At 42.9% G+C, this 25914-nt stretch overlaps 1 protein-coding gene across 1 annotated transcript in view; it reads right to left on the reverse strand.

Moving 5' to 3' along the window:
• LOC142495752 (kazal-type serine protease inhibitor domain-containing protein 1-like) overlaps window positions 1–25914 on the reverse strand; it is a 118294-nt gene that overhangs the window by 39615 nt on the left and 52765 nt on the right. Inside the window, exon 2 of the mRNA XM_075601660.1 lies at window positions 18241–18401. Coding sequence (XP_075457775.1) covers window positions 18241–18401 — 161 coding nt within the window. The remainder of the gene's footprint in view (window positions 1–18240; window positions 18402–25914) is intronic.

Raw genomic sequence — 25914 nt, forward strand, 5'->3', positions numbered from 1 at the left:
AACACCTTCATTGCCTTAGCGGCTATCCGCTATGGTAATGAAGCAGCATTTCTGTATTTTTAATAATATTGAGCAGGAGCAGGGGGGGTCCCTGAGCATTAATTTCTGGCTCAGGGAACCCCCTGCTCACTGTACAATATTATTAAAATACAGAAATGATGCTTCTTTACCATAGCGCATAGCCGCTAAGGTAAAGAACGAGTGTTTATTTATACTGTATACTGTATGTGTTTTATTGATAGTGTACATGTGCAGAGGGTCTCCAGAGCAGAACCGCACTGGTTTCAGGTCTGGGGACCCCCTGCTCCCCGAGATACAGGCCCCTTTAGGGGGTGCCGGTATCCCTCTGCTCTGCTTGGTTTACAGGCCGCGATCACGTGGTCGGGCCCTTTAAACCAAGCAGAGGGATACCGGCACCCCCTAAAGGGGGCTGTATCTCGGGGAGCAGGGGGTCCCCAGACCTGAAACCAACGCGGTTCAGCTCCGGAGACCCCCTGCACATCTACACTATCAATAAAAATGTATTTAAAATAATTTTTAATGTGCCGATGTTTGCGCAGAGAGAGAGCAGCGGATCTCTCTCTGCTGCAAACACATCTCGCCCCCGCCGCCCATACAGTAGTATCATTTATGTATGTGCATATACAGTACTGTACAGTATGTGTACAGTACTGTATGTTAGGGCTTATAGGGGTAGTTGTTATACAGTATATACAGTACTGTATATATATATACTGCATTACAATTCATGAATTTATGCCATCTGGTGGACACGCGAAGCATTGCAGCCTATTAAATCCTGATCATTATCATTTATCAGATCAGGCCCCCGTCAGCCAGGCATGAACCGTGGCTGGGAAGGCAAACGCAACAGGGCTTGTCAGAGGTGAGGAGCTGCGCATTGCAGGTATCTGCCAGGTACAAACTGGGCATTTGCTCGAATAAAGTGTGTCGATGCTGTATGCTGCCGTCCTCCACCCTCTACAGTTACAAAACACACACTGAAGTCACACACACAAAACACACAGCAGCCCCATGTAAACCCACAAACTACAGACACACACATATCACAATACACTCTGCAGCCCTCCTCCACCCTCTATAGGGTTGGCAGGTGTCCGTTATTGAACCGGACAGACCGGTAATTAGCCCCTCTGTCCGGTAACAAATGAGAGGTAATACCGGACATGTATATGTCCGGTATTCTCCCTCTCTGAAAGGGCAGCGCAAGTGCTAAGAGTGGCCGGGTGCAGGGTCCCTGCTCCTACCTCTGATTCAGAAGCATAAGCGGCAGCATGAGTCTCCTGCAGGCAGCAACGTCTTGTAACCAGGACAACAGGCAGCATCATCTCACCCCCCCTTCCTAAGCCAAGGAGAAGACTGACCAATGGGAGGGTTCCACGTCATTAAGGAGTATGCACAGCTTCCCCCTGGGAAATGTAGTTTCCTTACACCTTTACATGTGGGAGAGGACAGAAGAGCTCCACTGTGTCCCTGTCTAACAGGAGGTCCACAGGTAAGATAACAGCAGAGGATGAGGGAGGAAGAGGAGGAAGAAGAAGAGAGGTGGTGAGGAGGAAGAAGAGGGTGAGGAGGAGGAGGGGGATGGTGGTAAGGAAGGAGGGGGTGGTGAGAAGTTAGAAGGGTGTGGTGATGGTGGGGAGGTCGAAGAAGGAGGGTGGTGGTGGTGAAGAAGGAGGAGGGTGGTGGTGGCGAGGAAGGAGGAGGGTGGTGGTGGTGTGAGAGGAGGATAAGGAGGGGTGAGAGGAGGATGAGGGGGGGTGAGAGGAGGATGAGGGGGTTGAGAGGAGGATGAGTAGGGGGTGAGAGAGAGGGTGAGGAGGGGGTGAGGATGAGGGGGGTGAGTGATTGAGGGGGGTGATAGGATGAGGATTAGGGGGAGTGAGGATGAGGGGGGTTGTAACAATCTTGGAAGTAGTAGGAGAGAAGCATTAAGATCTGTATAGCTCGCCATGTATATCTGCAGGTATGTTATTTATAAATTATCTGACCGTTATGTCATTTTTGTTCCTAAATTCCACGTATGCACCAATTTGCACTATTCATATTCTTTTTCGTAAAAAATGCTATGAGGGCGTTGAATCCCCAAACCGCACCCAGATTTTTTTACGAAATAGAATAGGAAATAGTGCAAATTAGTTCGTACGTGGAGTGAAATTTAGAAACAATTACGTAATGGTCTAGGAATTTATAAATAATACCGACCGACTTTTCGAGCGCGCTACATTTTTCACAACATTAATTAATTTAAACAGTAAAATAGAAAGAAAGAAATTCTAACAATATCTGAAATAACCATAAAACACATTAGCTAACGTCATCTTAAAGGCAAATTAAGCACAGCCATTCTGATTGGCTGGCATCATTCCCTTTAAGATGACATCACTAAATCCAAGATGGCCGGTGTCACAAGGTATTTTAGCCAATCAGAGTGTTCCCACGATCTGATTGGCTGAAATACCATGTGACGCCGGCTTCGTGACGTCATCTTAAAGGCAAATGAAGCACAGCCATTCTGATTGGCTGGCATCATTCCCTTTAAGTGACGTCATGTCAAAAAAATATTTTTTAAGTCGGAACATGGTTTTAACAGCCAATCAGGTGGCTGTTAACCATTTGGAGGCTAAATGTGACGTCACAAGCCCTATTTAAGGCCGTGGCGCCTCATTTGAGCCCAAGAAGACGACAAGACAACATCGGTTGGGATCTACCATGGGGCTTTTTGGATTACACCAAGAAGATAGAAGATTAAGAAGATCAAGAAATGGTGACAGATGAAGATAGAAGAAGGTGATTAAAGAAAGAAAAAAGAAGATTTGGGGTACCTGATCCGGATCTTCATGGCGGATGGCATCGGATGCTGTTGGAGGCCTTCAAGGTACGTGAGCTTCCTGTTTCCCCGGGAGTCGAAGGGCCACCGCTTCTAATGGTAAGTAATATATTGAATGTTTGTAAATGTCTCTTTTTACGGGTTTATTCATTGGATGTGTTTTTTGATTTTTTGGGGGAGGCACATTGACTGATAATATATTAATCTGTACCACTTTAGGGTACAGATTAATACATTATTATGACAATATTTGGGGGGCATTTCTGACTTGGTATTGCTGTTGCTTTTTTCCATTTCAGTTTATTATGTGGATGTGATTGTTTGTTTTTTCATGCTTAATGCTAATAAAAGGTTTGCGATTGGTGTTCGTTTGTAGTTAATGTTCTATTATGTTAGCTAATGCGTTTTATGGTTATTTCAGATATTGTTAGAATTTCTTTCTATTTTACTGTTTAAATTATTTAATGTTGTAGCAATTCATTGTTTTGATTGGTTAGTGTTACTATTCATTTTGAGTTGGTTTAGGAATTAATTGTTTTGATTGGTTAATGGTTTAATTAATTCATTGTTGATGTTGTTATTGCTTGTATTGATTGGATTAGCTGGCTACTGTATTTATTTAGTGAAGTGTGTTTTTTTGGAGTTTAGTTATGTTTTATTATTGTGTGTCTTGTGTATTAATGTATTGTAATTAGGGTGCCCATTGAGTGCTATAGAGGCTTATTATGCCCATATTATTATTATATGGGTATGATGTACCACTATACTACTCAATGGGTACAGTGTGGGTATAGTCAGTCAGGGGTGGGTGCTTAGGCCTCCTGGGTTTGTATCGGGTGAGGGTGGGTTAACCCCTTAATGACTTTAGCGGTTAGTAACCACTAAGGTGATTAAGGGGTTAGGGGCCATTAGAATGTCTTTATTATGTACTGTATACTGTATATGCTTTCTTGCTACGGAGGACAGAGGGACCAGCTGTTGTGGTAAGTATAACTGTATTTATTTACTTTATTTTTGTATGCTAATGCAGTGTTTAATAATGGGAAAATAATCTATTATCCATATCTGGATAATATTTATTTTGCCCATTACTGTACTGTATGGGTTTGGGCGGAGGGGGGGGGGTGTGTATTGATATTTATTACAATATTTATTAATATACATTTATTTCATAGTGTAGATGTGCAGGGGGCCTCCGGAGCTGAACCGCATTGGTTTTATGTCCGGGGACCCCCTGCTTCCCGAGATACAGGCACCTTTATGGGGTGATGGTATTCCTCTGCATTGAAATGTCCCACGTCACGTGATCGGGACATTTCCTTGCATAGGAGATACCGGCACCACATAAAAGTGCCTGTATCTTGGGAAGCAGGGGGTCCCTGGACCTGAAACCAATGCGGTTCAGATCCGGAGACCCCCTGCACATATACATTATGAAAGAAATGTATATTTAAAAAAATAATTTTCGGGTGACATTTCAGCTTGGAGAGGCGGCTCTCTGAGAGCCGCGCTCTCTGCAGCAGAAATGAATCGCCGGTTTAGGCCTTTTCAGAGGCTCGATGCTCTCGCTGGCAGCAACTCGCCCGTTTTGGGAATTTTTCTATCACAGGAAATCGAGCCTTTCTGAATACCCTGATAGCAACACCCAAAAAAACGGCATTTTAAATGCCCTGGCGATAATTTTTATCAACCCTCTCTGAATGAGGCCCTTAGTGTCAGGTCTGTACTCCAATATGGTTACCAAAATTATCTTAGAGGGCTTGCAATTTTATTTCAACATAGTTACTAGTAGGTTACTAGGACAAATAGTGACTGTTGCAGGGTACTGCACCGACACACTTTATTCGAGCAAATACCCGGTATGTACCTGGCAGATACCTGGAATGCGCCACTCCTCACCTCTGACAAGCCCCGTTGCATTTGCCTTCCAAGCCTGGGTTCATGCCTGGCTGATGGGCGGCTGATCTGTTAAATGATAATGATTAGGATTTAATAGGCTGCAATGCTTTGCGTGTCTACCAGATGGCATAAATTCATGAATTGTAATGCAGTATATATATATATACTGTGCAGTATTGCAGCCAGCGGGAATAAAATGCTTCAATCCCTGCTTGGAAAATAACTCAATGCACTCGGGCAGAAAACAGTCACAAACCTCAATACACCCGGGTATACCCGAATTCGTGGGACTAGCCAAGCTCGAATAAAGTATGCCGCCAGTGTACATGCAACCACACACGCGGGTTCTCTTGATAAGGCTTATTTATTGAGCCTTAAAAACACACAGCACACAAAAACAAAATAGCTTCTCTTCAGCATACAAAACAAAATAGCTTCTCTTCAGCATACAAAAACAGAATAGCTTCTCTTCAGCAGACGAAAACAAAATAGCTTCTCTTTAGCATAGAAAAAAAGGCAGCTTCTCTTCAGCATGCAGGACACAGACAGTTTATCCCACATGTATTTTGAAAACAGACCTTATAGCAGTAATCTCTTCAGTATTTCTGTCCTGTCTCCTGACCAGCTAGCTTGCATGTGTGTACAGCCTGGGGGTTTTAAAACACCTTGATTATGCAGCTGGGGTCAGACTAATTAAGCAGCCCTTCTCAACTAAAACTTAACCTCGTCACTGCTGCACTGCAAGCCTAAACATAGATTTGCCAGGTATATGGCTGGTGACGTTCATTCACCCTGTCACAGTGACACATATAAGGGAGCACTAAATATACTCTAATGTGTTGAAAGACTCAATCGTGACGTGTCAAATTGTGTAGCATTGATGACGGCAAAATCAAGCCGTGCAAGTGATGAATATGAGTTGTCGAGACTAAAGCACTACAAACAGTATATGAAGACATGCGAATAGATATAGAGAAGGAGACCGTATGATGGGTATATGGATGTGGACTCTCCTGTTCCCAGGTTACTAGGACAACCTTAAGGCAATCGTAGGACATTGTAGATAATAACATACAATCTCAGACTTTGATGAAGCATTATGGTAGCAGGGGGCATGCTGATGCCCATTGGTAAGGAAAACAATTTAAAAGTGAACACAATAGCAAAATATCAAACTAGAGAAACATGTGCTAAACATTTGGTGAAAAGTGGCTGTTAAGACATTTAACGCAAAAGCTTCCACTTAACAAAATTGCTTCTCAATATATGTAGAAAAGGTTAGGTCAAGAATATATAAATGTTTATTTTATTTTATATCAACTGTTGTCAATTGATACATAGGGAGTCATGCAGTAAGTGGCGAAAAGTCACTTTTCGCCCGTTTTGCACCAAAAATGCCTACTACGATTCAGTAAGCCCTGAGAAGTTGTCGAAAAGCGAAAAAAGCGCTGTGTTTTTCGGCGCATTTATTTTATCGGCAGAGGCGCGGCGAAAGGCACTTTTTGCTGCTACTAGCCAGGTTTTCAAACCCGCTCAATTCTAGTAGCCCCAAGCAGCGTTTCACCACTACTCGCCGCTCTAGAATGGAGATTTTCACGCAAACCCGTCATAGCAACCAAAGTTGGCAAATTGGTAGGGGAGAAGCATCGGCAAGGGCGACACTTAGAAAAAATCAGGCCTTTTTCCTGCCTGGGATTGATGCCGGGGGTCTCCGGAGCTGATACCCATTAATACCAGCACCGGACAACCCCGGCATGCATCCGAGGCAGGAAAAATGCATTTACAGCTCACTTAATTACTTTAGCTGCTAAACGCTAAGGCAATGAAGGGGTTAACCACCCGTGCCAGGTTTATTGTGGGAAGCGGGGTTGGGTGATGTATATATATGTATATATATATGTATATATATATATATATGATTAACCAATATACAAAGAAATGTTTAAGGATTAACAAAAAAGGAGAGAGGTTCAGGGCACTACGGATTTCAAGAAAATTTATTAGATAAGCACAACGTTTCAACCAACAAGCGTGGTATTTCTCAAGTGAAGATAGAAAATAAGTCACATAATGTCCACTATTTATAGCCCCCTACCCAGGTGAAATTACTTAAAATCTTCCGGTTTCTCCCACAGGTGTCTCTCAGTCTATAGCGCATGCACGCGCATATCCGGATCCTCGTCGCTTCCGAGCAATGTCGTCATTTTGTCCACCCTGTCTTCCGATTGGTCCTGTCATCCCTCTGTGTTTCTGCAGTAGGAGATCTCAGTACCTCATCCAAGCGCATGCGCGAGCGCACGTCAGGGTCCCTCTTCCTTCATAGTGACGTCATCCCGTAATAGCGTAGTCTCCGGTTAACCCATCTGTCCCACGATGTTCTATCATTCAATCTTCATGCCTGTTGTCAAGGGGATCCATATACCAAGTGTATCCATACAGTATACACAATGTGCAGTAGAGTCCCAATAAAGTCCTTCTTATAATTTATTTTTGAGGGTAGTGGGCAGTGAAGATGTCGTGGTACATAAGGGAGGAGAGAAAGAGCCAAAATGAGAGCCCGGTATTAAAAACACTAAGTGATACTAATACAATCCCCCAGTGTGAGGGAAGTGCAGGTGAGGGGAACAGAGACAAAAATAATTAGTTAATTTGAGAGACATAAATGAGGAGAAGTCAGCAGCAACAGCAGCGTCACAAAAACATAAATGGTAGGGAGCACGAAACTTCCACACATCCTATACCTACTATGATTAAATCAGAAATCTGCATACTGATCTCATCTAATATTAAGGAAGCTGTTTAGGGAGATATAGTCATTAAGACGCCTAGGATGTACAGTGTCAAGCGTAAAAGTCCAAAATGCTTCCCTTTGTAATAGGGCAGTATCTTTCTCTGAACCTGAAAAGGTCTTTTGCACCCGATCAATCCCCATCAATTTCAGTGATGACACTATATGGTGAAATTCTGTGCAGTGTCTGATAAGAGCAGTCTCCTCTTTCTTGGCGTTAATTTTTCTACGGTGTTCGATAAAACGTGTTTTCAACATTCTATTAGTTTTACCAACGTACACCAGTCCACAGGGGCATTTTATAGTATAAATTACATTGGTAGTGGTACATGTGATTCTCTGGTTGATCTTATATTTTTGCCCACTTCTGGGGTGACGAAACTCATCCCCAGTGTTAAGACTATTGCATATTGTACACCCATTGCATTTATAACATCCTGGTTTCGACTGAAGAAAATGTGATGTCTTATAATGTTTGTCATCATCAGCAGAGATCAGCATATCTTTGATATTACGACCCCTTTGGTATGTAAACCTTGGTTTCTCTTTACAAACTGTATGTAGTAATTCATCCTGTTGCATCAACCCCCAATGCCTATTGATACTGTCTTTTATGTATCTGCTGACTGTAGTGAATTTACTCACTATATTGATTCTTTCATCACCAACCCTGTGCGGATTGGTCGTAGGCTCTTTTTGAAAGGCCCTTTCTATGTTAGATTTTTTATATCCACGTTGAAGGAATCTAGTCTTAATTTCATCCAGTGTTTCATTCAACTTTTCAGGTCTATCAACCACCCGTGTTGCCCTTATCTTTTGGGAATAGGGCAGCATATTCTTTAGGGACACTGGATGAAAGCTAGAACCCCACAGAGTAGAGTTCCTATCTGTGGATTTCCTGTACAGGTCAGTGTGTAGTGCCTGTCCATCAAAGGATATAAGGACATCCAAAAAGGATATTTGCTTATCGCTCCACTTTTTGGTAAAACGCACAGGAGTGGGAATTTGTTCCAAATAGTTAAAGAAATCAATAAGTTCATCATCGGTACCTTCCCAAATGATGAACAAATCGTTGATGTACCGACAATAGAAGAGTATCTTTTGGTCATAAATAGTATTATAAATATACCTATTCTCGAAATCAGCCATATATAGATTGGCATATGAGGGTGCCACATTGCTCCCCATAGCTGTTCCATTAATTTGCAAGTAATAATTGTTTTCATACTTGAAATAATTTTTGTGAAGCACAAAGTGCAGTAACAAAATGATAAAATCAATAGGGGGTTGTGTGGTATGTTATCGTTCAAGGAAGTCCCTGACTACCTCAATACCCTCCGTGTGAGGGATAATGGTATATAAGCTGGTGACATCCATGGTCACCAGTAAGATTTTTTTGTCCTGCAAAGATAGGGCTCTTATCTTGTCAAGGAAGTCAAATGTGTCTTTGATATAAGCTCGACCCTCCATAATAATGGGTTGCTAAAACTGGTCAACATAGACAGCTAAGGGCTGGTATATGGAATTCATGGCTGATATGATCGGCCTACCGGGTGGGTTATGGAGACTCTTATGTATTTTTGGTAATAAATACAGTACCGGACGCCGTGGATTACTCATTGTCAAGAAGTCCAGTTCTGACTCAGAGATCCATGAGTTCCCCAAACCTAATGATAATATATTGGTAATCTCTTGCTGATATATCTTAGTGGGGTCACGCTGGAGAATAGTATAACACCCAGCGTCTCCCAGCTGTCTTAAGGCTTCAGTTCTATATTGTTCATAATTCTGCAGAACCAAGGCTCCCCCTTTATCCGCCTTTATAATTATTATCTTGGGGTTAACCTTCAGCATTTTTAAACAGCTTTCCTCTCTCTTCGTGAGATTGTGATGTGTCTTATCGTGTGTTTTAAAAAAATTAATTAACATCATTTTTCACCATGTTCATAAATACCTGGACAGAGGGATTTTTAATTGGTGGTGTGAACTTAGAGTTCAACTTACATATCACCCTAGTCGTGTCAGGTACCTGGATATCAGTTTGTGGTAGCTGCTGCTGCTGTTGATTCCGCAGACCATCCGCTCTGTTGAGAAAAAAGGATTTAAGGTTAAGCTTCCTTTCCAATTTGAACAGCTCAACCTCTACCTCAAACCTCTTATGGATGGTAGTGGGAACAAAAGATGGGCCTTTAGAGAGAACATGTAATTCCAATTCTGAAATAGAATAATCAGACAGATTAATTACTATCATGCGCTTGGATGAGGTACTGAGATCTCCTACTGCAGAAACACAGAGGGACAGGACCAATCGAAAGCGATGAGGATCCGGATATGCGCGCGTATGCACTATGGACTGAGAGACGCCTGTGGGAGAAACCAGAAGATTTTAAGTAATTTCACCTGGGTTGGGGGCTATAAATAGTGGACATTATGTGACTTATTTTCTATCTTCACTTGAGAAAGACCACGCTTGTTGGTTGAAACGTTGTGCTTATCTAATACATTTTGAAGATGTGTAATTGTAAATGTAAGTGTAAATGTAATTTTTTTTTAGATAGATGTAATTTTTGGTGCTGCTTGCAGTACTTAATTTCAGGGTGTGGCTTGCTTTTTAATAGTGTTATATTTTGACTGATGGTTACTTTTTTTTATGAATGGTTTGGCTTAACGATTTGAATAGTTAATTGTGTAATTGATTTGGATTGGATTGTAATAGATTGTAATAGATTGTAATAGATTTGGGATTTGATTAATTGATGGTAATTTATTTCTGTTTGATGGAATTGTATCTGGTTTACAATAGTTTATTTTATTTTTAACATTGATTGGCATAGTGTAAATGATGCACAGATTATTTGCATCATTTATACACTGTACAATTCAATGTTTTGATTGCCATTTGTTAGATATTGATGGTGAGATGAGAATTATTTTCTTTTGAAAGGTTCTTTTGTTTTAATGTGGCTATATAATATTTAAAGTTTGATATGCAATGTGATGTATTGATTTGGATCGTTGGTATTTTTTTGGTGCATGTTTTTGTTAATCCTTAAACATTTCTTTGTATATTGGTTAATCATGTCTATATACAGTGGCAACACACTTTATCCTTACCTGGCTGGAGCCGCAAGCCGGGAGGTGTCCCGGCTTGCTCGTTTATTTTCCTCGGCGTGCCGCGCGTCATCGATGCGTGGTCACGCTTCATCGGGGGTGTGCGCGCATGGCGCGCGTGCCCAGGGCTCCCCGAGGGAGCCCTGGTGTCCCACGATGTGGGGGATTGCGGTGGGGGGCTCCGGGGGACCTGGCGGACCCGGAGAGGGGAGGGGGAAGCCCTGATCGGAGGGCCGATCCTCCGAGGCTCCGGCGCGCGCCCGGGACACCTCGGCGCGCGCCCGGTTTCTGTTGCCGATACCGGGCAAAGGTAAGAATAAACTCAGCCGCAACAGTATATATATATATATATATATATATATATATATAGGCTTCATCATGCCTATATATATATATATATATATATATATATATATATATATATATATATATATATAGGCATGATGAAGCCACTGTACAAATGAATGGGTGAAGGATGGGTATCGGGGTAGGGTAGCTTAACCCCTTATTAACTTTGCGGTTATTAACCGATAAGGTGATTAAGGGGTTAACTGATATCAGAATGTATTTGCTCTTGGTGGCGAAGGGGCTTCATATTGATGAGGTAAGTAGAACTATATTTCTTTTATTATCCTAGTTAATGTATTTAATAATGGACAAAAAAGCTATTATCCATATCTGGATAATAGTTATTTTGTTAAAACCAGAGACAGAACATAAAACACAGACAAAGCTCAGTTTTTAGCACATCCAGTGAGACTCATACACGGACCGTGTATGAGTCTCACTGGATGTGCTAAAAACTGAGCTTTGTCTGTGTTTTATGTTCTGTCTCTGGTTTTAAGTATATATTGCCATGTAGCACTCCTCTGTGACACTCATATGCTTATATATATGTTGTGGTCATTTTGGGGGTTCAATAGGAGCTTGTTAGGTGTCCAGTATGTTTAATAGTTATTTTGCACATTACTGTATGTGGTTGGGGGTGGGGGGGGGGGTGGTATTTCTTTCTTTAATTGTATAGGACAGGTTTATTTTTTTTACATACAGGGTTTGTTCCTTAGGTCTGCCGGGACCTCTGGAGACCACCTGAGGACTCCCCGGATGCCCACGGGTACCAGGCTGCGGACTCACGGGGGACACCTGTGGGGAAGAACCAGGTCCCCATATCTGTGGGGGCCCCGCAGACCTGTATGGACCACCCGAGGACCTTCAGACACCTGTGGGGCTGACCCGGGCCCCCCAAGACACCCGTGGGCCCACCCGTAGAGACCCCATTTTGGGCCCATGTTGACCTGCAGAGACCACCTGAAGGACCACGGCACCTGGTGGGGACCACCCGTAGGCCTCCAGACCCTGTGTGCACCCCTTCTCTGGGCCACTGTGGGGCCTGCAGACACCTGTCAGGACCACCGGGGACTCCCGTGGGCCTGGGGTATTAACCCTGTATGTAAAAGAATAAACCATGTATTTATGGGGGAGGGGGGCACAGGGGTTGGGTTATGTATTTTGGCTTTTTTTTAGCAGCATCAGAGGGGGGCATGGACGGTGATGAAAATGAGGATGGCCTTCATCGTGGCAGCCGGACATGGGTGCGTGCAATATGTATTTATTGTATTTATTGTGCTTTATGTATTTTAAATGGGCAAGTGCACTATTATCCATATGTGGATAATAGTAATTTTGCCCATTACTATAAAGTATGTATTAGGGGGGATGTATTTATTTAAAAGTATTTATGTGTTGGTAAATTATTTTTTTGGGGGAACAGAATTGGTACTGCAGGCCCACGGGGACACCTGCGTGGAACACCCGAGGGCCACCGCTGGCCTATATTATCATTTCTGTGCATCCCAAAAATTTAATATATGTATTGTATGTTAGGAGGTATAGCGGTTGTTGGGGGCACAGGGGGTGTGTGTTGTTTATTGCAATGTTTATTGGGGGCAATTGTCCCCAATAAACATGCTATTATGCCTTAACCCCTTCATTGCCTTAGCGGGTAGCCGCTACGGTAATGAAGCGACTTTAATGTATTCTTAATAATATTGTGCGGGAGTGCCTGGTGTTTTACATATGTATGCAAACACTTTTTCAAATACATATCTTTAGTTATATGACATTCTCCTCCGGATCCGCCAGGTCTATGTTATAAGTATACTTCCCTGATGGTTCATTGCCGTGTCCAGATTGCATGGATTTTTTTTGCCTTTTTGTTTTTTTGTTTAATAAAGTTTTCCTATTCAATGTAATGTTATTTGAGCCGATCTCATTGCCCTATACGAGTGACGCTTCGCTGATGTCACTCACTTCTGGGTCGCGCAGCGATGACGTGACTACGGGACTATTTTGGCGCAAAATTCTCTTGTTAAAGGTATGCTTGTAACCCTACACCGTGAGAAAGTCCTACGGAATTAAACGCATTGGTGCGTTTTCCTACTCTGTTGCTTTGCTGATCTAATAATTCTAAATCTATTTTTTCATTTGGAGTTGCCCATATTTATTCCTTACATCTTGGATGTTGTGGCTGTGCTCCTCCACTCTTCTACAGGCTCTTGCCTTATAATAACACTTTTATATGTTAAAGTGAAATGGAAGACAAACTGGTCACCTGTGTTTCAGTTGCAATTAAATCAGTATATCAAATAATAATAAAGCAAATGTAATTACTGTTATATATGCCTATAACATATATTATCTCTTACTGAGCATTTATTTATTTATAAAATATTTTTCCAGGAAGTAATACATTGAGAGGTACTTCTCGTTTTCAAGTATGTCCTGGGCATATGTGCATGCAATGTCTTGTATATAATACTGTATATACCTGTGGACGGACGTTCACAGAGGTACACAATTAGGAGGCTTTATAATGTGAAATTATAATAGGCTTTATTGTGCCTGTTCCTTTTCATCAGGAAAATTATCCAAACACAGGGGGGGGAACAAAGCTTCCATTCACTTGGGAGTATTTCTAGTTAAACACTATGCAATAATTCACATCTCCCTTAGTCAAGCAGTTCTCGCAGCCCCAAAACATATAACATGAAATAAGGAGATATAAGCAGTCTCGTAAGAATAAAAGTCTTATCTGTTTCTTGGAGGGAAAATCTCACTTCCTGGTTCAGCTTCAGGTGTAGTAGTTTTCCCTGTGTCTTGAATTCAGCTCTGCGGTGCAGAGCTCAAGACCGGTCAGCTCCAGAGATCTGGGTTTCTTTTGGTCAATCTCTCCTGGGACTCAAGAACCTCTGCTCTGTCTCTCCAAAGGTCAGCTCTTAGTCAGAGCTAGGGAGGAGTTACTTCCTGTCTGAACAGACAGGTTTTTGTAAAGAAATCTAATCAGGCAGGTGGTGTTTAGTAATTAACTACCACACTGCTAGATTAAAGGCACATTACTGAACAGGGATAAGTCCCCTGTTACATACCTCCCCTGTTTGTGGGAAGCTCGGGCTTACCACGGCCAAAGCCCATCCTTCTACTCTCATTCTAGATATCTCTGTGACTTGAATGAGAGTGGATGGAGGAAAAGAACCCTCTGTCCCGCTGGGATTGGAGCCCTTTCTCCAGTTTATTTTTGTCTCCTCCCGAAGATGCTTGAGATCAGCACTCCTCAATCGCTCGAGGAGGACTTTTTCCACGTAAAGTCTTTTTATCGCGTGCGCGGTCTTGAGATTTCTGTTGCGTCGGGCACTCCTCTTTTTGTAGACAAAGTGTATGGCAACAGTTGTAGGGCAGTTGTAGGTTTGGCTAGTGCTTTCTTTGGTGGCTCAAACTTCGTAATTTTTTTTGAAGTTGCGTGGAGTCCCCAACTCTCACTGTACCCTTGTCCTTACGGGCATTAGTTACTGTGGGATACTGGTGCTTGGGCAGAGCCAATACCTTTTTCCGTATTGGAGGAATCTGTATCAGAGTCTCCTTCATATTCTGGAGCTCTGTAATTTTTGTCGTCAAGGTTGCCGCTGCGTCTGTTTTCTCCTTGGTGTACTGACTCAAGGGAATGGAACAGTCTCTCTGTCTCTCCAGCTCTTGCTCCAGTTTCTGAGCCTTCTCACGCTCCCTCTCATACAGAGTCACCTGGTATCGAAGCTCCGCTTCCAACGATGCTCTGAAGACATGCAGCGTGGCCTTTAGCTCCTCATACTGCTCTGTGGGGACGTACTGGGTATTCAGACGTTCCTGCAGCGCTTGTACCTCTTTAGCAGCCTGCAGTTTTTCTTCCTGTAGCGTTTGCTGCTTCTCCTCAGCATACTGGAGGTGTGTACACAGACCTTGCAGTTGGTTCTGCAGTCGGTGCTCTGCGTCAAACTTTTCCTTGACTTCTTCTGTCAACTGAAAATTTTCCTCTTTCAGTTCCAAGTTCTCTCTTTCTAATCTTGAACTTTCTCCTTTTTCAGTCTCTGTATTCTTCAGGGCTTCTTTGCAGTCCTCCTTCCATTTACGCACATCTGCTTTGAGAATGATAATCTCCTGGCGTGAGACTTCCTTCTCTACTGTAGGTTGAGGGTCTGAAGCTCCTTCTGAGAGACTTTGAGAACTGTACCAAGATTACCAATAGTTTCTTTAGCAATATCCAGCTCCTCAGTGAGACTGTGTAGTTCCTTTCTGGAAACTTCCAGGTCTGTGCGGCAGCTGTTGGTCTCATGATGTGAGGCATCAAGCTCTATACGAAGAGTGTGAACCTCTTGCTGGAAGACTGTCATCTGATTCAGTGCCTCCTCATACTTCCGCTTTAGCGTAGCCACCATTTTAACAGATTGGCTCTGCTTTTCATCCATGGCGGAGATAGTAGCCTTTGCAGTATCTAGCTCAGTCTTGAGATCCTCCAAATCGGTTTTGGCCGCAGAATAAATTGCGAGCACAGTCTTCTGTAGCTCAGCATTATTTTTTCTCTCTCTTCCTAATTCTTCACAGAGCAGATCACAGTCATGCCTGGCAATTTTCAGGGCGTCTTCAGGGCTGGTCAAGGGATCGTCACTCACTGGTTCTGGCTCCGCTTCCCTGGGATGACTAGTTGAGGGTTCCTCACTGTTGGCACCGGACAGACACTTCTTTGGGGTACACGACTTCTGCCTTGGGCCCTCTGGATATTCGGTTAACCTTGGGATGAATTCTTCATTTTCTCTAGGCTGCAGGGCAACTCGGTCCCCCTTTTCCTCCACAGGATCTGCGGACGTGTCTGTTACTTCCACGGTAAGTGAAGAACCGCTTTTCTTTTTCTTCCTTTTTGATTTGGATGACACCGTCCCTTCAGGGATATTGGGGTCTCCATCTTCGTTTGAAATTTTAGCAGCTTTATTATATACGCTAGGCTTTTCTTGCAGCTGCTTTAGCTGACAGAAATATTCGGTGATCCACTGCTCCCGCTCTGTCTCCTGCTGATCATATTCGTCATCAAAGGGAGCGGTCTTTTCTGTTCGTGCCGAGTTCAGGCACCCCCACCATTCTTGGGATGTTTTGTAGGTGTGACTCGGTTCGGGTTCCCTGTAAGAGATGTCTTCCTCTTTATTGGACTGGAAGGGCCACTCTTCTGTGGGGTAGGGTTCATTACAGGAACGCGGCATCTTGTCCTCCATTTTTAGGCTATCAGGTGTAATTTTCTTCCTGACCTCAGGAGGCGCTGTTGCAGCTGTTGCCACTGTATTTGCTAGAATTGTGGTAGTCCTACAGATGGGCATATTTTGCTTGTAGAGGTCGTAGCTCTCACAGGCATCTCTGTAGACTTTTCTTTCTTGGATAATTTTTTTCAATATCAGCAGTACTGTGCATGCATTTTCTTTTATCAGGTATACAAGTTGTGCAGTTGATAGGTAAAAAAGTCTATTTGCTTTACACCATTTTCTGGCAGGTGCAATCTCCCCGCTTCAGCAACAGAATTTGGTTTTCTGCCTGAGTTCAGTAATTCATCTTTGGGTATTATGGCATTCACAATTCACACTTTGGGTGTCTGTTTTTACTCCCAAGATAATAGGCATACTTTTTTACTTGCAGAAAAAAAAAAAACATTCTTTGCAGTGGACTATTTCTTTCATTCCCGGCAGGGTGACTCAACACTCAGCAATTGGCTTTGAAAAAACCTTTTTCCTTTATAGGGCAATTTTACACTCAGCATTTGTTTGCTAAAAATTCCCCTGCTTCAGCACAGTCTTTGTATCAATTTTCACACTTTTCTGCATATACTCCATTCACAGCTGGTAGCCCTATGCGGTGTGGCAACCTTTATTTGCAAAATCAGTACCCCTCATGGGTCACCATCTGTATTCACTGCTTCAGCGAAACTTTTGAAAACAACAAACACCTATCCCTTTTTAAGGGCTGACTGACTTCTTGAACCCTGACTATGGCTGGAAGGCAAAACCCCTATTTCAATGACCGTATTAGACTTAGTGATAGGCATTTAAAGGTTTACCTGCTTCAGCAGTCTCTTGGGATTGGGGAAAAGAGTCCATCCGTGGTTTTTGTAAGTTTCAGTGCAGTGTAAGTTTCAGTGGTGTGTATCACTTTAACTCTGCCTCTGCTGTATGAGAGGTTTTATTTTTTTATTTTTTTCAAGTTCAAAAAAATTTCACATAAAAATCTCCGGTCCTTTTTAACTTCAAAGACACCTCTTGTCCTACTTCGGACACCATATGTGGACGGACGTTCACAGAGGTACACAATTAGGAGGCTTTATAATGTGAAATTATAATAGGCTTTATTGTGCCTGTTCCTTTTTATCAGGAAAATTATCCAAACACAGGGGGGGGGGGGGAACAAAGCTTCCATTCACTTGGGAGTATTTCTAGTGAAACACTATGCAATAATTCACATCTCCCTTAGTCAAGCAGTTCTCGCAGCCCCAAAACATATAACATGAAATAAGCAGATATAAGCAGTCTCTTAAGAATAAAAGTCTTATCTGTCTCTTGGAGGGAAAATCTCACTTCCTGGTTCAGCTTCAGGTGTAGTAGTTTTCCCTGTGTCTTGAATTCAGCTCTGCTGTGCAGAGCTCAAGACCGGTCAGCTCCAGAGATCTGGGTTTCTTTTGGTCAGTCTCTCCTGGGACTCAAGAACCTCTGCTCTGTCTCTCCAAAGGTCAGATTTTAGTCAGAGCTATGGAGGAGTTACTTCCTGTCTGAACAGACAGGTTTTTGTAAGCAATCTAATCAGGCAGGTGATGTTTAATAATTAACTACCACACTGCTAGATTAAAGGCACATTACGGAACAGGGATATGTCCCCTATTACAATATCCTGTTAACTTAATGTAAGCATGTTTTTGTCATCATAACTCTGTTCCCAGGACGTACTTAAAAATGTGAGGTAGCTCAATGTATTACTTCCTGGTAAAACATTTTTATAAATAAAATAAATAAATAAATGATAGCTGGTCCTCGCTATATGACGGTTTGTTATCCGTCGAACGGCTTATCCGATGCCATATAATGCATTCCGCTGAACTCATTATCCAACGTCAGCAAGTATTATCCCACGCTCACCGCCATGGATTAACATAGGATCCGCAATCCAATGGTCTGCTATCTGACAGTGGTTTGAAGGACGGATACCGGCGGATAATCGAGGACTGCTTGTACTTGAAAAAAAAACAAATTACCTGAACCGAGATATGAACATCATCTCCAGGCAGGAATATATTGTTTCCTTTTTTCTTCCATTCAAGGTGTGGCATTGGATAAGCAGACACCTCACAGCCAAATATGATGTCATTCCCTGTGGAATTTTGAGCATCTCTAGGCGGCAATGAAATAACTGGAGCTGCAACATATCAGTGTAATACATCACAGAATAGTCTGATTGACAAAAATAATAAACATATTGGAATTTTAAATGAAACACATTGGCCCCTATTCTTTAAAGTATGATAGAACAGATCCTACTCAGTTGCCTAGATGGCCCCATTAAAGTCATCCTATCGGATCGACGCTGTCGCACTTTATAGAATCATTCTTTATAGAATAAGGGCAACTGTCTCCAAAAGGTCTAAATTGATATAGTGTCATACATTTTTTTTTATAAATGTAACACCCTAAGGCGTATACTAAAAGTATTTTTAGTGATTCCTGGTCCCTACAGGGAGTTAAGGGGTTAAATCCCGTACAGGTCCTAGTTGTAGCTAATTCCATGTAACTTATTTAAAATAACCAATTTTATGTTGCAAATCCCTCACCACAGTGATTGGTCAGTTATTTCCTTCTAGAAGGTACTGGAAAGATCAACCCTTTGGGGGATGATTTAGTTTAGTTGTTTTGCCTTTTCTGCCCAGCAACAGGGGTGGGAACCAAGTTTATAAATGTTTGGGGACTTGGAAATTTTCCTCAGATCCCAGGAGGAACAAGAGGAGGGGGTCTCCGGGGCTCTCCTAGCCCTGAAAAAAGTGTGGCAACTTTATTTGTTTTCAGAGTTAGGGCAAGTTTCCCAGTGTCAGGGGCCCATAGAGACACAGCACAAAAGGGAATCCTGCTATACTGTAGTAGGGAGTAGGTTCTCACCTCAGGGCTAATGAAGGAGACCTGGGTGGAATTGCTGGGAATTATAGGAAGAAAGATTCCAGTTCTATCCTTGGCAGTGGAGAAAGGCTTATAAAAGAGCTATCCATTTACAAACCCCATGATGGAGGAAACCTGAGTTCAGTTGTCTCATAACATTCTGAAAACCAGTCCTGTTGTTAACCTGAAAGTAACTGTTAATAAAGTTCACAAAAGTTCCTGGCACCCTCTCATCATACCAGCCTGCCGGATTTCGAGCACCCTGAGAACAAGGTAACGCCGATCATCTCTTACACACACTCGGGACTGTTTTGGTGGGACCCCTCTTCTTTGGCTAAGGGTAGACGTGTTACATAAATATAGAGCCTCTATCCCTCAAATCCTTATCTCACTGCCCCAAAGTGAGATAAAGGTGGCAGCAGGGGTTCAGGTAGCTTTATAGTGGCAATTGTGCTGGTAGGCTTAACGATACTATGAAAGCTTCAACAAAATACCCGGCTTATGTGGGAAAGGCACTTTCCAACATTCAAATGAGGCCGGCTGTGACGATTCACAGGAATTCCTTCCCCTCCATGTGTCCCTGGCGCTGCGCTCCCTCCTGCCTCTCATGTCCTTTCCTTGCCTCCCTGTTCTGTTCTTCCTTCCTCCTCCCGCATCCGTCCCTCTGCGGTAGCCCCTGACGCTCTCCCAGCGTCTGCGCGCGTTCCCCGCAGGGCACGCGCGTCTTCTCACTCTCCCGTTCCCTCTACAGCAATCCCCGCTCACGATCTCCCTCTGCTCCCGCTCCGGTCCTCTTATCTACTGCAGACTCTCCTCTGGTTCTCCTTGCGCCCTCGGCGGGTGCCCCTGCGGCGCGGTGCCCCTGCGGCGCGGTGCTCCGCGCAACTCTTGACACACCCTGTGCACGCGCACTCTAACCTTACAGAGGGCGCGCGCACATGCTCCTCTTGTAGGCATTCCCAGACCCCTGGCTCCTCCTCTCATGCTGTACAGGCTATATCCCTCTCTGACTCACCTGTCTCCTCCCTCTCTCCTTCTCACCTATCCCTGCTGCCTCTCACTTCACTTTCTGCTCCTCTCTCCCATTGGTGTTCCCTCCTTTATAACCCCTGTCTGTCCTCTAACTCATTGCTCTGCATAGTTCTTTGTAACCTCTGTGTGTGCAGTCCTATGCTTGACTCTCCTGTGTTTTCCAGCTTCTGTTCCTGGATCTCCCTGGCTTGACCTCTGCTTGTACTGGATTACCCTGCTCTCTTGTGCCCTTGAACCCTGCTTACGGACACGAATTTGCTGACTTCTGTAATCCCTGGACTCTGGTTTACGGACATCACTATCCTGCTCTCTATTGCCCTAGACTCTGGCACACAGACATCACTAACCGAACTCTATATCCCGAGGCATTGCAAGTATACTCTAACCATCTTTCTACAGGCCCGGCAACACACTACCACACTCCGGGCACGCCCTCACTGCTGTGGGTGCGTGTGTTAACCCTACCCATCCCAGTACTGGGGACTGGCCTGGTTTGTGGGCATACAGGCGTTACACCGGCATGGCATGGCAAGTAAGGCCTCAACCCCCAAATATGGAATACACTGAAAATCAATGGTCCTTATTCTCTGGAGAATGGATTGTCCCTGGGCTTGACATCATTCAGGAAGAATGCAATAAAGACAGATGATGTTAAGAATCCAAAGAAGTTAAACAAAAAACTATCATTCAAACCTAAATCTGCCATCTACAACTGCCAAACTTCTCGTGAAGCAGAGCTGCAAGATGAACTTAAAAAAAATAAATGGGATATTGTTGGCCTGAGTGAAGTAAGAAGAAAAGATGAAAACCTAATTAAGCTCAAAAGCAGAAACCTATTATATTACAGAAGTACAAAAAATTGAAGAATCAGTGGAGTAAGCTTCATCGTTAACAAGAGATGGAAAAACAACAGAGTATGAAAGCTTAGCAAAAGAGCAGCCAGAATCGTCATTCAGTTGACAGAGATATAGGGGTCGATACACAAAGCAGTAATAAGGGGTTTTAAGTGTGATAAATGCCTTTATAGCGCAATACTGTCTGCTGCCCGATTCACAAAGCAGTGATAACAGTGCAGTATCGCGCTATAAAGGCTTTTTATCACCAAAAAACTCAGTGATAAAAAAGTCGTACGATAGGCTAAAAGATGGCAAACCCGCCGTTTTTTGTCAGTCTGTGCTATTCACAAAGCAGCGATAACTGATTCTTACTATAAAAGCTCACCACATTTTATCACCAGCTAAATGCGCAAAAGAGATGAAGACATGCATAAAACATTTTTTTTGACCAGCATTAATACAAGAGGCCGACAGGAGTTTCTGGTTGGTCCCCACAGGTGTCCATGGGCCTCCAGGTGGTCCCTGTGGGTGTCTGGAGGTCCTCGGGTTGTCCCCACGGGTGTTTGGTTGGTTCCTGTGGGTTTCCAGAGGTCCTCCTGTGGTTCCCGCAGGTGTTCGGGGGCCTTCGGGTGTTCCCTGCCCCAATCGCTTAATCACCTTAGCGGTTAGTAACGCTATAGTAATTAAGGGGTTAATACACCATGTCCCACTACCCACCCAGGAGGCCTAACCACCCTCCCCATGCAACTACCCCCACCCTCCACCCATTCATTGGTACAGTGGGTACATACTGTAATGCTCATATAATATGGGCATGATTTGCCACTATAGCAATACATGGTGAAGGTAAAACAAAACAGGCCCAAAATAATACACATTACATAGAAAACTAAACACATTACAAATGCCAATAAAACAATTGACTGGCATAGTGGGTACATCATGCCCATATAATATGGGCATGATTTTAATATGGGCATATAATATGGGCATGATTTAAAACTATGGCAGTCAATGGTCAACCTACAAAATAAACAACGACCAACAGTATCCAATGCAATCAAAACAATCATCAAGTAAACACAACAAAATTACCACCAATCAATTAAGCAAATACCAAATAAACCCAAGAATTAACAATTAAAACACCAAAACAAAACGATCAATAAATAAAAGAAATGTAATGCTGCTGGGGGTCCCATTGAGAAACATTGATCCCCCGCAGTGAGATCATGGCAGACACTGTCCACACCACCTCAGATGTTTTCTGGTTAATCTTTGGTACTGGGAACAGTAAGTCTTGCTACATATGTACATTATCTTCTTATCCATTCAGTAGAGTACGACTCTCTCTGGATCAGTGTTTTCCATGACTTTCGATCTCTCATTGCTTCTTTTAATTCTGCTAGGTTCATTCCAGTATCTTTCTTGATCGTATCTAGCCAGCGAGTTCTTGGGTGGCCTCTTCCTCTTTTGCCACCGATCATTCCAAGCATGACGTCCTTATCAAGCGACTTGCTTCGCATGATGTGACCAAAATAGGAGAGCTTTTGCCTTGTTATCTTGGCCTCCAGTGAGATTTTCGGTTTGATCCGTTCTAGAATAGCTTGGTTTGTTATTCTGACTGTCCACAGAATGCATAGCAGATGTCTCCAACACCACAGTTCAAATGCATTGATCTTTCACCTGTCTGCCTTTCTCAGAGTCCAGGTTTCGCAGCCATATGTTGCTATTGGGAAAACGATCGCACTGACCAGCCTGGCAACCACATGCAGATTGATGTCTTTACTCTTCCAGATGTTGTTCATACTGACCATCGCATTTCTTCCAGGTGTCAGCCATCTCTTGATCTGAGGGGTGCAGTCGCCATTGCGATCAATTTTGGAGCCAAGAAAGATGAAATCTTTAACCACTTCAATTTCTTCATTGTTGATCTTGATATTAACATTCTGATTTTTTGCTGTTGTCATGATCTATGTCTTCTTAATGTTCAGGCACAGTCCAACCTTCTCACTTTCTTCTATGATTTTCATGATCAGATGTTCGAGATCCTCCTTGTTTTCAGCCAGCAGGGGTGGTATCGTCGGCATATCAGAGGTTGTTGATGTTTCTGCCGCCTATTTTCACGCCAATATTGGACACATCCAGGCCTGCTCGCTGCATGACAGCTTCTGCATACATGTTGAAAGCTGCTGGTGATAGGATGCATCCTTGGCATGTGCTCTTTCCGATCTTGAACCAATCCGTGTCTTCGTATGACGTTCGGACTATTGCTTCTTGATCTTGATAGAGTGATCTTATGAGTTCGGTCAGGTGTGGTGGTGTGCTCATTTCCTTCAGGCAGTTCCAGAGCTTGTTGTGCTCAATTACTTTTGGGAATTTAACAAGTGCAACATCATTGGAGAGGTGGTGATAGGTTATTGCAACTATCACAGAGGGAGTCCTTTGGATCCATACACTTAGAACTCTTCATCCCAAAGGATTAAATGTATATTTTGATTTTAATGCCTTTTTGGTATGATTGGTGTCATGTGTAAATCTCTCAGTCTTTGATTAATTGTATTAGAAAAGAGGCGTCTAAGAGGGGATATGATAACTATAAACAAATATATTCGGGGACAGTACAAGGAGCTTTCAAAAGAACTATTCATCCCACGTGCAGTACAAAGGACTCTGGGCCACCCCTTAAGGTTGGAGGAAAGGAGATTTCACCAGCCACAAAGGAAAGGGTTCTTTACAGTAAGGGTAGTTAAAATGTGGAATTCATTACCCATTGAGACTGTGAGGCAGATACAATAGATTTGTTCAAAAAAAGGTTGGACATCTTTTTAGATGGGAAAGGTATACAGGGATATACCAAATAAGTATACATAGGAAGGATGTTGATCCAGGGATTAATCCGATTGCCAATTCTTGGAGTCAGAAAGGAATTTATTTTTCCCCTTATGAGATATCATTGGATGATATGACACTGGGGTTTTTTGTTTGCCTTCCTCTGGATCAATAAGTAAGTATAGATATAGAATAAAGTATCTGTTGTCTAAATTTAACATAGGTTGAACTTGATGGGCCTACGTCTTTTTTCAACCTCATCTACTATGTAACTATATGTAACTATGGGCTCTATGCAGTAAGCGCCGAAAAAGTACAATCGCCAAGGGTACCTTATCGGCATGATTCTGCTGATTTTCCCTCTCCGTATGCTATAAGTGCCGAATCCCTTCCGAATCAAGCCGAAAACATTTGCTCCCACTGTGCCGATTATTTGCCGATCACACACAGGTGTATCAGCGTGCATGGCGAGGTGGTGTTAGGTTCCCCAATTAAACTTCTTGCTGAATCTGCCGAAGGAAGCATGTTTTAGATTGAGCGGCCCATTTAAAGGCAGCGTGTATATTTATTCATTCTCTGTGTTGTTGGGAGAGAGAGAGAGACACACAGAGCTGGCCGATTTACATATTTCATATTGACTGAGACAGTTGTGGTGTATTGTGAGAGGTTTGTCCTGTGTTGTTTTGTTTACATCTTTGTCTTGTTTTCACTTTGTAAGTGTTCAGTGCGATTGTCTTTAAATTTCTTTTCTGTTCTTTGTGAGTGCTAGAGGTATGGCCGCAAGCCGTGGGAAGATTGATGCTGGTGTGAGTGGTACTGGTAGTCGTGTGAGTACGCGTCTGAGTGAACGTAGTTTTCAGGGGAGTGCTGTTGCTGCGAGTGCAAATGGTGTTGCTGGGAGTGCGAGTGGTGTTGCTGTGAGTGCGAGTGCTGCTGATGGCTCTGTTGCTGGTGCTGCTGGGGTGTCTGATGGTGGGGTGGTTGCTGGTGGCCCGCTTTTGGAGTCTCTTCCATTGGAAGAAGGAGAGTCCAGTCAGCAGCAGCCAAGCTCTGGGCCTGAACGTATTCGGAAGAAACGTGTGGAGCGGCCACGTAATCCTCAGTTCAATGAAGAGGAAAACACAGTTCTTGTTACAGGGATTCTGGAGCACTATGACTGTCTGTATGGGCATTTACTAGGTAAGTCTATCTTTGCATTGATTCTTCAAAGACATGTTATCCTAGGTCATGTGAGATGTCTTAATATCAAAATATTATTCTATAATATCTATCAATTAAACTTAATTGTTACACACATTTTCCTTCATGCTTTAGAACGACCATAACAATCAGTCTAAAAATGTTGCCAAAGTTCATACAATATTCATGCAAGCTTCCTTACATTTGTATGTTTACACGTAAATGCTCATGTGGTACACATATTACACTTAAAACAGCATGTTTGGTATCTCTTGGAACAGCTAGCAGTTTAGGAAACTGATCGTTTTTATAATAATAATTAACGTCATATATTTTGTATGTATTTCAAGGGCGGACAAGTTCAGCATCAAAAAAAGAAATGTGGGATCAAATAACCTTGGCTGTGTCTGTGTCTGGGAATCATGTCAGGGACCGGGCGAATTTTCGGAAGAGATTCGATGATATCAGGGCAAACTTAAAGAAAAAAATACAAGCACAACGGATGCATGCTTCTGGTACTGGAGGTGGGCCGCCAGCACAATCTCTAATCTTAACACCATTGGAGGAGCAGATGCAGGAAAAATTTCTTCCTGTCGTCGTGGAGGGTTTGCCCGGGGACAGAGATATCGGAATTTATTCTGCTCCATTTCCACCAGGTGACAAATGTTACTGTACTATGAGTGTCGTAGGTTACAGTTCTTATCTATATTTCCACTGCAACTTATACATTCTTCCCAATATAAGCATACCTACATATATATCTGTATATATGTCTCTCTCTTTCTATATCTATATATCTATATATCTATCTATCTATATATATTTATATCTAGTTGTCCTACAAAAAGTAAAAAGTAATATATATGGTGGCAAAAGGTGGCACTGAGTGCTCATTTGCATGTC

Source organism: Ascaphus truei, chromosome 5, assembly GCF_040206685.1.
Source record: "Ascaphus truei isolate aAscTru1 chromosome 5, aAscTru1.hap1, whole genome shotgun sequence".
NCBI lineage: Eukaryota > Metazoa > Chordata > Amphibia > Anura > Ascaphidae > Ascaphus > Ascaphus truei.